Below are 14,253 nucleotides of genomic sequence, written 5' to 3'. Positions count from 1 at the left end.
GGATGTTTGATCTCCTCTTGGCTCAGTGCTCCCTCTTTTCAATGGCTGTATGCACACCCAGAATCCTTTGTCCACTACCATAGCACACCTTTGAAGCTTGTCAGCTACTGCAATACATTCTGGTGTATGCTTTGGTCTGTGTACCCTGGAGAAGAAGCTGGAAGCACACACAGAATGAGGGGGAAATGGTAGAAAAGGGTGAAGGGCAGAAGGAGGATGGTTGTGACCACTCTGCTGCATGGAACACTGTAGAGAGCATGCACTGTACTCTAGTTATCTTCTCCTTAAGAGGAAGCTGCAGCTAGCTCCCAGCAGGGCAGGGAGGCAAATCAAAGTGTCAGATACCTGGCTGTAGCAAAGTAGCAAATTCTGAGGGGAAAATGCTGTGCCATATTGGACAAATGTCAGTTTCCATATCTGCAGAATTTGCAGAGTTCATAGGGCTTTGAGCAGAATGTAACAAGCCACACCTATGATATTGGTTTAGGCTACCTGCCAATCCTGGCAGGCACCACTGCATCAGTTTATGCTGTTTTGTTGTTTAAATTCTCATCTTTTGTTTTGTTTTAAACACAAATATTTTTTAAATGGAGGAAGCGATAGCCTGGTTGTGACGCCCCTGAAATTTGTTCACGACCCCATTTCAGTTTGCCACGTATGCGGTGAGAATCACTGGTTTATCAAGCTACAGTGGTTCTCACAATTTGCTCAGCAGATGATTAACTAGTAGACCTAAAGAATAAATGGGAGGAGCTGGTCAAGTTTTTAGGTTGACTAGCTAATAATCATGCAGGTCCTTCAAAGGTTCTAAAGTAATGTTACTTATTGAAAGAAATGTGACTCCATTTCTTTATACATTTTATTTAATACACTTAAACCAAAAATAAAATCAAGAAAATATCAAAGTTGTTAATAATAAACTAAATATAAAGCAACGCAGCTATCAAATCAAGGTCAAATCAACAAATTAATCAACATCAAAATGGAATTAAATCATAAAATGAGTTAAGTCATCAAAGTAGTTCTAGAAATAATCATTCTTTAAGTTTTAAAGGGGATTCTAAGAAAATGATTATCCATTTGGTTATAAACCCCAACTAAAGAATTTTACCAACTTCAGTCTAATCTGTGATTGGCGGATTAAAAGCTTAATACTGAAACCAGATTAGGTAATGTCTAAACCACAACTTCAGAGCCAGTTAAGTTTCCTTCTTAGAATTCTATTCTGTTGTGATGGTTAACCTTTTCCTTCAGCTTGAACAGAGGTGATATTATTCTGACTGTGATAACCAGGGTTGTGCGGCACCTCACTACCACCTGCCCTTAGCGTGAGGAAGTCTTGTCTGTGCCTGCAACGGATCAGCTCCTGAACTCAACCAGCCACGGCAACACAAACACTCCCCTCTGTCTAAAACAGGCCTTGTTCTCTCTCTACAGTTTAGCAATAGGTACGCTACAACCCTCAAGCCCTTAGATCATCACCCTGGAACGTAAAGCCCCTATTCCACTGGACACCGATAGTATTCACAGATCTGCTGCTTCCAATGAAGCAGTACACACGAGCTTACCAGTTAAGCAGAGCAGTGATCTGTTGTGTAAAACATAGCACTTAGATAAATTTTCACTTGTTTTCACTATAAACTTATTTAACAAAGGATAGAGATTCAATTGATAGCAAGTAGAAATATTGGAAACAAATTGTTACATATAAAATAAAATCATAACAAGCATTCTGGAGCCTAGCCTTAATTAAAAGATATTCTCAAGTATTGCTTACCAGCCAGGCAGGTTGCAATCTCTTTTTCAGAAGACAAGACATGCGGTCAGCTTATCTCCAAGGTGAAGGATCCAGAGTGTACTTCTGTACTCCAAGATATACCTCCCAATCCATTGTCTTCATTCATAAATAAGGCTAAGGTTTTGTCATGGATATTTTTAGTAAAAGTTACAGACAGGTCACTGGCAATAAACAAAAATTTATAGAAGCCCCTTACTAAAAATATCCCTGACAAAATGGGGAGGTGAGTTCAGCTCAGCACCCACTGCTGCTGCGGCTCCGGGGGTCCCTGCCTGCTGCAATGAGTGGGAGCTCCAGGGGTTGCCCCCCTGCACAACAGCTCCAGGGGGTTCCCCCACCACCTGCAGCGAGTGGGAGCTCCAGGGTCCCCCCTCTCCCTGCAGGGGCTGGGCTGCTGCAGGTTCCCCCAGCTGCACCACTGCTAGGGAGCTGTTGGGGGGGGGGGCTGAGAGCTGCGGGGGGGGCCAGCTGGGATCTCCAGCCCCAGGGCAAAAAATGTCATGGAGGTCAATGGAAGTCATGGATTCTGTGACATAATCGTGGCCTTGCTCATAAATGACTGCCTAGGAAGGCAAGATGTGGACAAATTGGGGAAAGTCCAGAGGACAGCAACAAAAGTGATTAAAGTTCTAGAAAATATGACCTATGAGGAAAGATTGAAAAATTGGGTTTATTTAGTCTAGAGAAGACTGAGCCCAGACAGAACAGTTAAGTACATAAAAGGTATAATATGGAGGAGGGTGAAAAATTGTTCTCGTTAACCTTTGAGGATAGGACAAGAAGCAATGGGCTTAAATTGCAGCAAGGGTGGTTTAGGCTGGACATTAGGAAAAACTTCCTGTCAGTATAGTTAAGCACTGGAACAAATTGTCTAGGGAGGTTATGGAATCTGGCATTGGAGGTTTTTAAGAACAGGTTAGACAAACACCTGTCAGGAATGGTCTAGTTATTACGTAGTCCTGCCTCAAGTGGAGGGGACTGGGACCTATGGAATCCCTTGCAGTCCTACACTATGATTCTATAAACAGAATCCTCTCCTGCTGTTGCTCTCTCCCTGCAAATTTCTTATCTTGTAGACTTCTGTAGTCTTTCAACAGGCGTCAGGCTCAGTATGCAAATAGACCACTGATGTGAGACATACAATGCTCAATACACACACGACAGAAGGCTTATCTACACTTACATTTTATAGCGCTGTAATTTGCTCGCTCAGGGGGTGTGAAAAATCACCCCCCTGAGCGCAGCAAGTCTGAGTGCTTTAAAGTGCTAGTGTAGACAGGCTCCCAACACTCAGAGCTAATCCCCTCATGGAGGTGGATTACCAGGAGCGCCACTGGGAGAGCTCTCTCACGCGCGACCACACTTGCACTTCAAAGCGCTGCCAAGGGAGCATTCCCACGGCAGCACTTTGAAGTTTCCAGTGTAGACATACCCAGAGAGAGAAGCATTTGCAATCTCCTGCTTGAAAGGAACCTGTTTAAGAGGTCACCTCTTGGTTACCTGTCTTCACTCCAAGGCTTGGAGGACGTATTTAAGGAATTACTTATCTATACTGAAAATTATCTCACACATGTAACCATACTTCCAAATCCTAAGATTAAAAATATAAATGGGTTGGATTATCTCCCAGCTAATAAAAACAAAAGACAAAAAATAGACAAAAGAAAAAGATACAGATCTTCAGACTCTTCAGCTCTTACTGTCTTCTGGATTCTCCAAGGAGCTAGAACTTCAGACAAGGATGCAGCTGATGTTGTTTTGACACAGTGCTTTTTGCTGGCAGGCTTCCTTCAGGCACAGGGATGGACTGGCAATTTTAAATTTTTAAATCAAAGTTTTCTAAAATATGCTGTCGTTCAAACAGGAAATAATTCAGGGAATTCCTATGGCTTGTGTTATTTAGGAGGTCAGATTAGATCACAGTGGCCCCTTCTGGTTTTATGATTATGAAAAGTCTGGAGTGGCTTGTTTGTCAATGTTGTAACTTCCTCTCCTTAAAGTGGTCAGTCTTATGAAGACAGACATTCCAGAATTCCTTCAGATTGGCTGCTGACCTGAAAGGCAAGGCTTCTCAGCCTTATCCTTGATTCTCAGAGTTTGCAAGCTTCACTGAATCTTACACCTCCCTCCAAGTTCTTCAAAAATAAATTAGGCATGAGGCTTACTATGGAGCATGAGATTTGGTCCAATGAGGTTCAAATAATATTTTATTTCTATCTAAAGATGACTGAGAGGTCTCACTTAAACTACTAATTTTTAAAATATTTGGGATTTTACATACCACAGACTAAAAATCCACAATCCTCCAAAAATATAAAAAAATCTAAACATAAAACAACTTTTGAGGATGCAGACAGTCCTGTGTGGGTGAAAGGTCTTATGGTGGCATTAGGTCACCCATTTAGGAAAAGTCCAATACAAATATCCTATAAAAATAACTGATGAGAAAAATTCCTAGCAACAGAACCATTCATTCAGCCAATCACTCTGTAACAGGGTTCACGACCCACCCCTCTTCCTGGGGCCCGCTTGACCTCACCAATAAGGCTCAGAGAGGCTTCAGGGTTGTGCAACACCTGTGTCTTTATTTACTTAAGGTTGTCCCACCACCATTGTCCAGCTATATCAGGGGTGGGCAAACTACAGCCCACGGGCTGGATCCGGCCCCTCCGGGCTTTGGATCTGGCCTGCGGGATTGCCCCCTGGTGGCGCCGCAGGCCCCGCACCGCTCTCAGCACTGGCCAGCCCAATGTTCCTGCAGCCCCTGGGCCCTTGCCTCCAGGCACCACCACCCGCAGCTCCCCTTGGCCGGGAACAGGGAACCACAGCCAATGGGAGCTTCAGGGGAGGTACCTGGAGGCACAGCAAGGGCAGCACATGAGGAGCCCTCCACCCCCCCACCCCCAGGGGCCACAGCACTTCTTGGAGCATCGCGGGGCCAGGGACAGGGCAGGCATGCAGGGAGCCTGCCCTGGTCCCGGTGCATGCTGCTGCCACCCCGGAGCCTAAACCTCTCCTGCACCCCACCCCCCAACTCCCTGCCCTTAAGCCCCCTGCCTGCACCATGCACCCCTCCTGCACCCCAACCCCCTGAGCCCCCTCCCACAGTCCACACCCCTCCTGCTCCCCAACCCTCTGCCCCTTCCTGCACACACAGCCCTTCCCACACTCCCTTCCACACCCCTACCCCAGCCCTGCATACAATTTCCCCACTCAGATGTGGCCCTCAGCCCAAAAAGTTTGCCCACCCCAATCTATATACAAGCTTTACAGGCAGAGTCAGCCTTCAGCTAGGAGACCTCCAGCTCCCTCCCTGACTGACTTCTCCCTTGCTGCCTCCTGCTGTCGGGTGCCCTCCCAGCCTTTATAGCCCTTGGCTTGTCAGGCCAGCAGGTGTTGCCAATCCTCAGGCCGGCATCAGGTCTTTCCATCAGCCCCAATCTGCTTCCCTTGATTGGAGCTGACCAGACAGAGGCTAATTAGGTGCTTTTTCACCAGCACCCTGCTACACACTCACCCAGCAACAAAACTAAAAAACACTGAATATATGACTAATGTCCTCGCCTGTCTTGCATACAAGACTCTTTTGCCTAGTTTCAATATTATTGTATAGGTTAAACAGCTTATCTCCTGAAGTTTTTAACTTGATAAAGGGAAGTTACTTTAAAGCCGCTCAAGATTAAACATTTAAAATACAAGTTGTTTACTTTTATATACGATCCGTTCTCAGGCTATTTCTCTCAGAAAACCACAGCAGCCAAACAGTCAAGGATGTTTCCTACATAACAACTTTCATGTGTTATTTGATTATATTTTGGAAAATGAATTGTTAATTTGGCAACAGAAGAAAATAGGAAGACTTACTGTATTTGGTGGGAAGATTGTATTTTAGGTTGGGGTTTTTTTGGTTTTTTAATTAGGCTGTGATAATGGAAAATAAAAGTTTTAATACATAACACCTTTGACAACAGTGGATAATTTTCTGCAATGAGCTTTGAACAGGAAAACTCTAAATGTGTGCATATTTCTTGTATTTATTTTAAATTAGAAAGTGAATCAGTTTTTTGTTTGGTTTTCATTAAAGATTCTCTTTTGTAATGCTGTTAGACTTGAAGCCTAGTAACACTGCAGTGGCTTCTAAAAAGACTTATTATCCAGTATTCACATATCCAGGTGTCTAATATAAATATTTATGTAATAAGTAATTCAAAATGGCAAATATATTCATGTGTTTGGTGAGTCTTTTCTCCTAGTCTTATTTTTGCAAGAAAAATATTAAGAAGCATCCATTAATACTTGCTTATTATAGCAAGTCTCTTGCGTATGAGTAACTACCTTCTTTAACTGAGCACTTGTTGACTAGCTATACAGGTCAGCAGGTTCCGAAGCCCTTGTGTGTTGTAAATGCCACGTTTGCTAAGCTTCAAGTTTCAGTACACAATAAGGCTGCTCTTTCCTTTGGGGGGGAAGAAAAAGCTTAATAACTTGCATCACTATCTTTACAGATACTTTAGAGGTTTTTTCCTTATCATATTAACATTTTAAAATGAATATTTTCTTTTCTTTCTAGGGTTTTATACCACACAGCATCATAATATCTGAGCATTTTACAGATTTTAAAAAGAAATTCATAGCATCTGTTTTTCTCTCTCTCTCTATTCCCTGTGTGGAGAGAAACTTATTTAATTTCTGTGCTTATTGTGGGGAAAAAACTAGGTTATAAAAGTGTGGTTTGCCTTTTGTTTTTGAGGTGGAGAGGTTTTTTTTGTTCTGATATATCCCAGCAGTGAGATCCACAGTTACGGGACAGCTGCAGAGAAAGCTCTGTTTCCTATGTTCATTAGTCACACTTTTGTGGTTGACAATTCTATTGTTCCAGTAGAACTTCTGTCAAAGAACATCATCCAGAAGTTGATATGGTCACCAAAGTAGGTTGGGCCATTTACAAAGAGGGCTCCAGAACTCAGGACTGAAGTCTCAGACTTTACACTACACCTCTACCTCGATAGAACGCTGTCCTCGGAAGCCAAAAAATATTACCGCGTTATAGGTGAAACCGCGTTATATCGAACTTGCTTTGATCCGCCGGAGTGCGCAGCCCCGCCCCCCCGGAGCACTGCCTTACCGCGTTATATCCGAATTCGTGTTATATCGGGTTGCGTTAATATCGAGGTAGCGGTGTACTTAGTGGATTACCAGTATAAAAAGCAGAGCACTGAGTTCTTGTATCCTCTATAGAGTCTGCTGCTAAGCAGGTGAACTCGTATAGCTTGAACTCCTTGGAACCTTTCTAAGGCTGATAATTTGATCCTTAGATATATTGCACTGTAGCAATCAAACCCATAGATCATGAATGTGTGGTTCACAAGAGCCAGTCTGATAAGGGATTTTGCCCTTCTTAGATAGGCATAGATGGAAGAGTGCCTTTTTCATAAGCATAGCTATTTGTGTATCCATTATCAGTGAGGAATGGAAATTTGATGTCCTGTGTAATACAGGAGATCTGACTGGATGATTATAATGGTCCCTTCTGCCTTTAATCTATGGAGAAACTCTGAGGCTCCAGATGTATGCAACAATCTGAAGATAGGCAAATTTGATGGAGGGTGGTGTTATGTTGGCACTGTTACTTTTTTTGCACCAGAATTACCTTTGTCTTACATAGGGTTAGTTTCAGACAGATGCTGATGAATCCTGGCACTTGGATAGCTGAAAAATATTGTTTACCTCATTTTATTTCTGGCATCTGAATTCATGTGGATGTAACTTCCCCTTGTGGCTTCAAGTAGATGTAGTAGGATGAAAGAGATGATGGAGGCGGAAGAACAATTTCCCCCTCATGACCCTCTATGTGTAGTCTGAGAGAAGGGATTGGAACCATTTTAGTGCAATCCCCCTAATATCTCTTCTATACATGATCTCTTCATTCCAGTTGATGACACTAAATGCCCGAGATCCAGTATTGTAAGAATGGATCTGTACCCCAGTCCGTACACAAGAGTGGCTCATATATCAGCATGACATGTGCTGCTGTGGTCTTGTCTCAGCCACAAACTAGATTGGGGGAGGGGATTACAATATTAACAGTAGACAGATGGAGTTATTTATTACTGTTTAAAAGCTGTATTTTCTTTTGTAGGCATGTCTGTTTAAATAGTTGAGATTTCTCCAGTATTCTTCAGTGGTAGGTTTTAGATGAGTAATGGTATCCTTTCACATACTTTAGAAAAACAGGGTGAAACCGTGCAGTATATTTTTTAAACAGACTTTTAACATGGGAAAGAATCACAAAACTATAGGACTGGAAGGGACCTTGATAGAAATGTAGTTATATATTCATGTTATCCCAAAACAACCTTCCAGTGCTTATTCTGATGAATGAACATATTGGTTTGACATTCTCCTGGAAAAAATGATGAAGGCAAAGGTTAGTATGAGTCAGAGATGCAATCGCAAATCATGTAAATATAAAAGGCTTTTAAATTTCCTTTTCAAAGGTACTTGCTGAGACGGTAGGGGAGGATTTAGAAGACTGTTCTTTGAAGTAGTAGTGGGGGAACTTGAATGAGTAAGTGTACGAATATTTCCGTTTTGGCAGAATAAGCAGCTTTCTAGCAATAGATAATTGGCCAATAATTTATAGAATCTTTAGGTGCTAGATAGGGCCCTCCCAAATTCATGGTCCATTTTTGTAAATTTCACAGTAATAGCATTTTTAAAATCTTGAACGTCATGGTTTCAGATATTTAAATCTTAAATTTCACCGTGTTGTAACAAAACATGCATATATATTTAAAAACAACAAAATATAAACATGTAAAGCCCTTCATACTCAGCGTTTTGCAAACTGGGGGTCCCAAACCAAAAGGGGGTTGCAAGGCTATTGGGAGGAGGGGGTCACGGTATTGCCACCCTTCTTCACAGCCTTCAGAGCTGAGTGGCTGGAGAGTAGCAGCTGCTGGCCAGGTGCCCAGCTCTGAAGGCAGCGTAGAAGTAAGGGTGGCAATACCGTGACCCCCTACAATAGCCTTGCAACCTCGTTTTGGGTTTAGACCCCCAGCTTGAGAAATGCTGTATGCTTTTACCCTATAGTAGAGGGTACTTTTATAATAGAGGGTAGAGAACCAGATTTCATGGTTTGTGATAAGTTTTTCCTGGCTGTGAATTTGGTAGAGCCCTAGTGATAGAACAGTGGTTCTCAAACTTTTGTACTGGTGACCACTTTCACATAGCAAGCCTCTGAGTGCAACCCCCCTTATAAATTAAAAACACTTTTTAATATATTTAACACCATTATAAATGCTCACTGCAAAGCTGGGTTTGGGGTAGAGGCTGACAGCTTGCGACACCCCATGTAATAACCTCACGACCCCCTGAGAGGTCTCAACCCCCAGTTTGAGAACCCCTGTGGTAGAGGATTCCAGCTGTGGACATCATATGTAGTGGAACGCGTGCAGTTTTGCTGTGCAGGGGTGGGCGGGCGGGCAAGCTGTGCACTGTCTTTTGTCCCTACTGGAGCAAAAGCAATAGGACCTAGTGCAGATTGCCACCTCAGTCACTCAGTTTAGTTACTGCAACTTGATGGGAGGATTTTTTTAGTGCCAACTCACACAGTTATCACAAACGTTGTGGTATTGATAGTTTACTAAAAGTTCCAGCTTTTGCAGACAAATGTTTACATGAGAATCCAAGCTTTTATGTATTTTTTAAAGTTATTTTCAAACCCTTATTGGTGCAGAAAACAGTTTGAAAATGTGACCCAACTACACCTTATAGTCTCAAAAATCAGAAGGCAAATGAAGAGAATTTTTTATTTTTTAAAGTCTCATGATTTTTGAATGTTTGGGATTGGCAATAGGAAGGCTAACTCAAGAATAAGTCTCTCAGATACATGTACTTTGTTTTACATTGTCAGCAGAAGTAAGGGAAGTGAGGTAGGTATGACTGGTTCTTCCCCTCTCCACCCCCCTTGCCACCTGGAACTGGGTTATCATTGAGGCCTCTGTCTCACCAGCCTGGACTCCCTTTCACACTGTTCTGCTGTGACAAGCTGCAAAGCCCTCCAAGTTTGCCCTCACCCAAACATCCACAGGCAGGGCCACACCCAGCTGTGTTCATGAACACTGGGCTAGCCACTGCATGAACCAACAATAGAGAGGCTCCAGCCAAAATACTTCCAGCTCCCCAGACTAGGACTCCAGGGCCATACCATCCTGCCCTGGTCAAAAACGTGACCAGTATGAATTTATTACCTAGTCTACCACTTCTACAAAGGTAAGTGGACATGCACCAACCCTTATAATAATAAATGGAGATATCCTATCTCCTAGAACTGGAAGGGACCCCAAAAGGTCATCGAGTCCAGCCCCCTGCCTTCACTAGCAGGACCAAGTACTGATTTTGCCCCAGATCTGTAAGTGGCCCCCTCAAGGATTGAACTCACAACCCTGGGTTTAGCAGGCCAATGCTCAAACCACTGAGCTATCCCTCCACCCTTGTTCTGGAGCTGAGATTTTTTCCCCAAGCACTTCACCCAAACCAAACTGTTTTAGTTTAATATACATAAAACAGATTTATTAACTACAGAAAGATAGATTTCAAATGATAGCAAACAATGTAAATTACCATAAGAAATAAAACAAAATCACAATCTAAGCCTAATATACATGATATAAGGAGGAGGGAGAAAACTTGTTCACCTTAGCCTCTAAGGATAGAACAAGAAGCAATGGGTTTAAACTGCAGCAAGGGAGGTTTAGGTTGGACGTTAGGAAAAAGTTCCTAACTGGCAGGGTGGTTAAACACTGGAATAGATTGCCTAGGGAGGTTGTGGAATCTCCATCTCTGGAGATATTTAAGAGTAGGTTAGATAAATGTCTATCAGGGATGGTCTAGACAGTATTTGGTCCTGCCATGCAGGTAGGGGACTGGACTCGATGACCTCTCGAGGTCGCTTCCAGTCCTAGAATCTATGAATCGAGCAGTATCTCACCCTGTTAAGTAGTACAAGCAGTTTGCTGACATTTCATACAAAGGCAGGGCTTTCTTCTTTCCTGCCTGGGACCAGTACTCCCCCTCTCCACACCCTCCCCCAGTTCAGTCTGTTTTCCTGTAATATTTTCAGCTGTTGTGTTGTAGGGAGAGTGAGGTCCCTTCATGTTGTCACTTCCCCCTTTTATATCTTCTTCCAACTTGCTGGAACGCTCTTTTGCTGTGATCTGGGTCAAACTGTCTCAATTGTGTAGTGCTATCTCTGAGAGGTTTCTATTGTACTCAGTTCCTGGGGTAATCCTTGTGAGTATGTATTTCCTCAGTAGGCCATCAACATTGTTTGGCCTTTTTATTGTTGTACCTGAAAGGCTGCTTGTGGGTGTTCCCAACCTCACAACATGTTTCAGTAACACATACATAGCAAAACTTTATAACGTCATATTCAATGAACATTAATATCCTATTAAGTTGTATGTGCTAACAGATTAAGACTTTTAGAATGATACCTTCACAGGGCATACTTTGTACAAAACAAAATCATAATTATATCACCATAGTGAATATGGGGTGCAGCGTGTTTCTTTGGGGCACAGAGTGTCACAGTAGGTATTATCACCATTTAAAAATGAGACTGGGATGAAAAATTAATTACTTGCCCAAGATCACACTTTAAACTGGATGGAGCCAGAAATAGAACTAACATTTCCTGACTACCAATCCCATAATCACTATACATAGAAGAATCTTAAGTTTCATCTGTATACATAGTGTCAGAATTTGTCACAGTAACTGTATAGGGAACCATAAATGTTGCCATTCTAAAACTCTGATCTCTTGGTTCTTTTTGGACATTACACTGGGGATGTTTGGTGCAGATACTGAGGACAAGAATGTGGGGAAATGGCAAAGAAAAGTAGCATTTGAAATGAGAAATCTACTGGATACTTTTTATATATATAAGTTTGACTAAAAATCATTCTCAATCAAAATCTACATTAAAAATCTCCATGACAAAAATAATCTTCCATTTTACCTAATTGTGGTGTTGTAGAAAGAAACTAAAATTTTAATCCTTTGTTTTTGTTTTTCAGGCAGCAATGGAGAAGCCAGTTCACCAGCGATTGTTTGTGACAAGAATTTTGCATGAGTTTGAAAGTGACACATTTTTTCCAGAAATTGATTTGGAGAAATACAAACATCTCCCAGAGTAAGTATCAAGATATGTTAATAATCTGGTATGAGAGGCTACAGTTCACCTTCAAATAGCAGAAAAAATGAAAGACTTCAGAATCAACTTTGAATTATTTTTTAATTTCATTTAGGGCCATGTTCTGCTCTCATTTACTGCTATGTACATTTTCAAGAATTTTTTTTATTTGAATAGTATGGTCCAGAAAGAATATGCCATGTCTAAGGGAAAAGTAGTTTAATTCAAAAGAATTAATTAATGAAGTCCTTGTCCAATGTAGTAAAACAAATTAAGGCTCCAATCCTATAATCAAAAATGTAAGCCTGATGAGACTGCTCACCTGTGTAAAGTTACACAGATGTGTAAACCTTAGCAGAATTAGGACCTTAATTTGTTTCACACCATTTGACAGAAAAACACCCTACAGTTGTCTCTAAGGGCTTGTCTTCAGTTCCACATTAGCTCGAGCTATAACTCAAGTTTTGCTCCTAACAACTCCTGTCCACAGGCACGAATCTCTTGTTCAAGTTAAGTGGTTCTTTAAGACTGATCTATCTGGACTGTTTGGAGGAGCGGGAAAGTGGTTGACGCTCAAGTACTGCTGTTGCTGGAGCTAGCAATGCAGTTGGGATGCAGCATCTTAAATTCATCAGCTGCTAAATCTAATCATTCTGCTACTAATCAAATCACTTGCTAAAAAATTGATATGTAATCACCATTCCCATGTTACGGATGGTGTTTTGGTTTTCAGACTTTTCCAGTTTGTTAGAAGTGTTGCAGATGATAGTCTATTAAATTATGGGGTTTTGTTTTGTTTTTCTCCCCTCCCCAGATATCCAGGAGTCCCTGCTGATGTCCAGGAAGAGAATGGTATCCGGTACAAATATGAAGTGTATGAAAAAACTGTTTAGACATAGTTAATGTCAGGTTTATTGCACTAATGCATACTGTCAACATACATTAAAGTTTCATTATTTATACATTTTGTATGGTTACCAGAGAAACCACAATTCTTTAAGTCTAGGCAGCTGATCAAAAGCACATTCAAGTTAATGGAAAGACTCCCATTGACCTCAGGGGGCTTTGATCTGGCCCAAAGCATAGGGAAATAACTGTGGTATCTCCTACCTTGTGTGATGACTAAAAGTAAATTTTAACTTTTTTAATGGCAGCCACAGTGGTATATTACACACTAAACAAATATATTTTATCTGTTTAAAAACCTTCTGGTAAGGAGAGGGATGCTTTGCCATAGCCATATCTTACTTGAAGGCTGCTGCAAGAGGTAGACAGTCTAACCCTTTTGGCAAACTGGTCCATTCAAAACTCCACACACAAAAAAGTCAACCCTGTGAATCAGCAGTTGTCAGCAGAGGAGAAACTGATATGTAATCTACTACTATAACTTCTTATGATGGAATTTACTGTAGCTGTGGGTCTGGCAGATGACAATTAGGGGTCCTGTTCAACCCTCCTTACTCTGAAGTTAATGAGAGTTTTGCCTGAGTAAGGAATACTAACTAAAGGCCTGATCCAAAACCCACTGAGTCTATGGAAAGACTACCATTGACTTCAGTGGACTTCGGCTCAGGTCCTATCACCCTAGAGATAGCATTTGTGATTTATGTTCCAAGTACCATACATGTTCCTTGCTAAATAGGATCTTATCATAAAGGTAGTGAGTTCAGAAATGAATTTGAGACCTCTATTCTCCAAGGTTACAAATCTTTAATGTAGGTGAACATTCCTTAGCAGGAGATCTGTAGAGCAGAACTGACAAAACTTGAGTATGAAAAGAAAATTTACATACCAAAACCAGGATGGGTGACAGTTCCAAAAACTAATTTGAAGTTGCCTAATATAATATATCATATACATTTACATATAAACTCAACATAAGCAATGTATACACCATTGTTTTCACTCATAGTTTATGTAGTTACCAAAAACCTGAGTGGAAAAAATACAGTCTTGGTTTGTGTAGTTGAGTATAATTTTTATAAGCCAGAAGCCTGATGGTTCAGTTACTTTTTTTTTGTTTTTGTTTTTTTTAATCTTTTAGCTGGGGATATTCTGAAGTAAAAATATGCTATACAGAATTACATGTGCCAAGGTAGGAAAATCAGTGTTGATAAAGAAGTGTCTATAATATGTCATAAAGTTGGATAGTATTTTTCAGAACTTTAAAATATGAGCATGAAATGTCAAGTTATGGTCAAAGCAACCCCCATAATTCTTTTCCTGAGCTATAGCTAGAATTCCCCCCCCCCCCCCC

The 14,253-nt window shown here is 41.4% G+C and overlaps 1 protein-coding gene across 1 annotated transcript in view; it reads left to right on the top strand.

Annotated features, from left to right (window-relative positions):
• Positions 1–12,957, top strand: part of DHFR (dihydrofolate reductase) — a 34,362-nt gene extending 21,405 nt beyond the window's left edge. Inside the window, exons 5-6 of the mRNA XM_065406139.1 lie at positions 11,881–11,996; positions 12,811–12,957. Of these exons, the coding sequence (XP_065262211.1) occupies positions 11,881–11,996; positions 12,811–12,889 (195 nt within the window). The 3' untranslated portion in view covers positions 12,890–12,957. The remainder of the gene's footprint in view (positions 1–11,880; positions 11,997–12,810) is intronic.
• Positions 12,958–14,253: the final 1,296 nt, after the last annotated feature.

This window comes from Emys orbicularis, chromosome 6, assembly GCF_028017835.1.
Source record: "Emys orbicularis isolate rEmyOrb1 chromosome 6, rEmyOrb1.hap1, whole genome shotgun sequence".
Taxonomy (NCBI): domain Eukaryota; kingdom Metazoa; phylum Chordata; order Testudines; family Emydidae; genus Emys; species Emys orbicularis.
The sequence above is the reverse complement of the archived record's forward strand: the minus strand, read 5'-3'. Positions and strand labels throughout refer to the sequence as shown.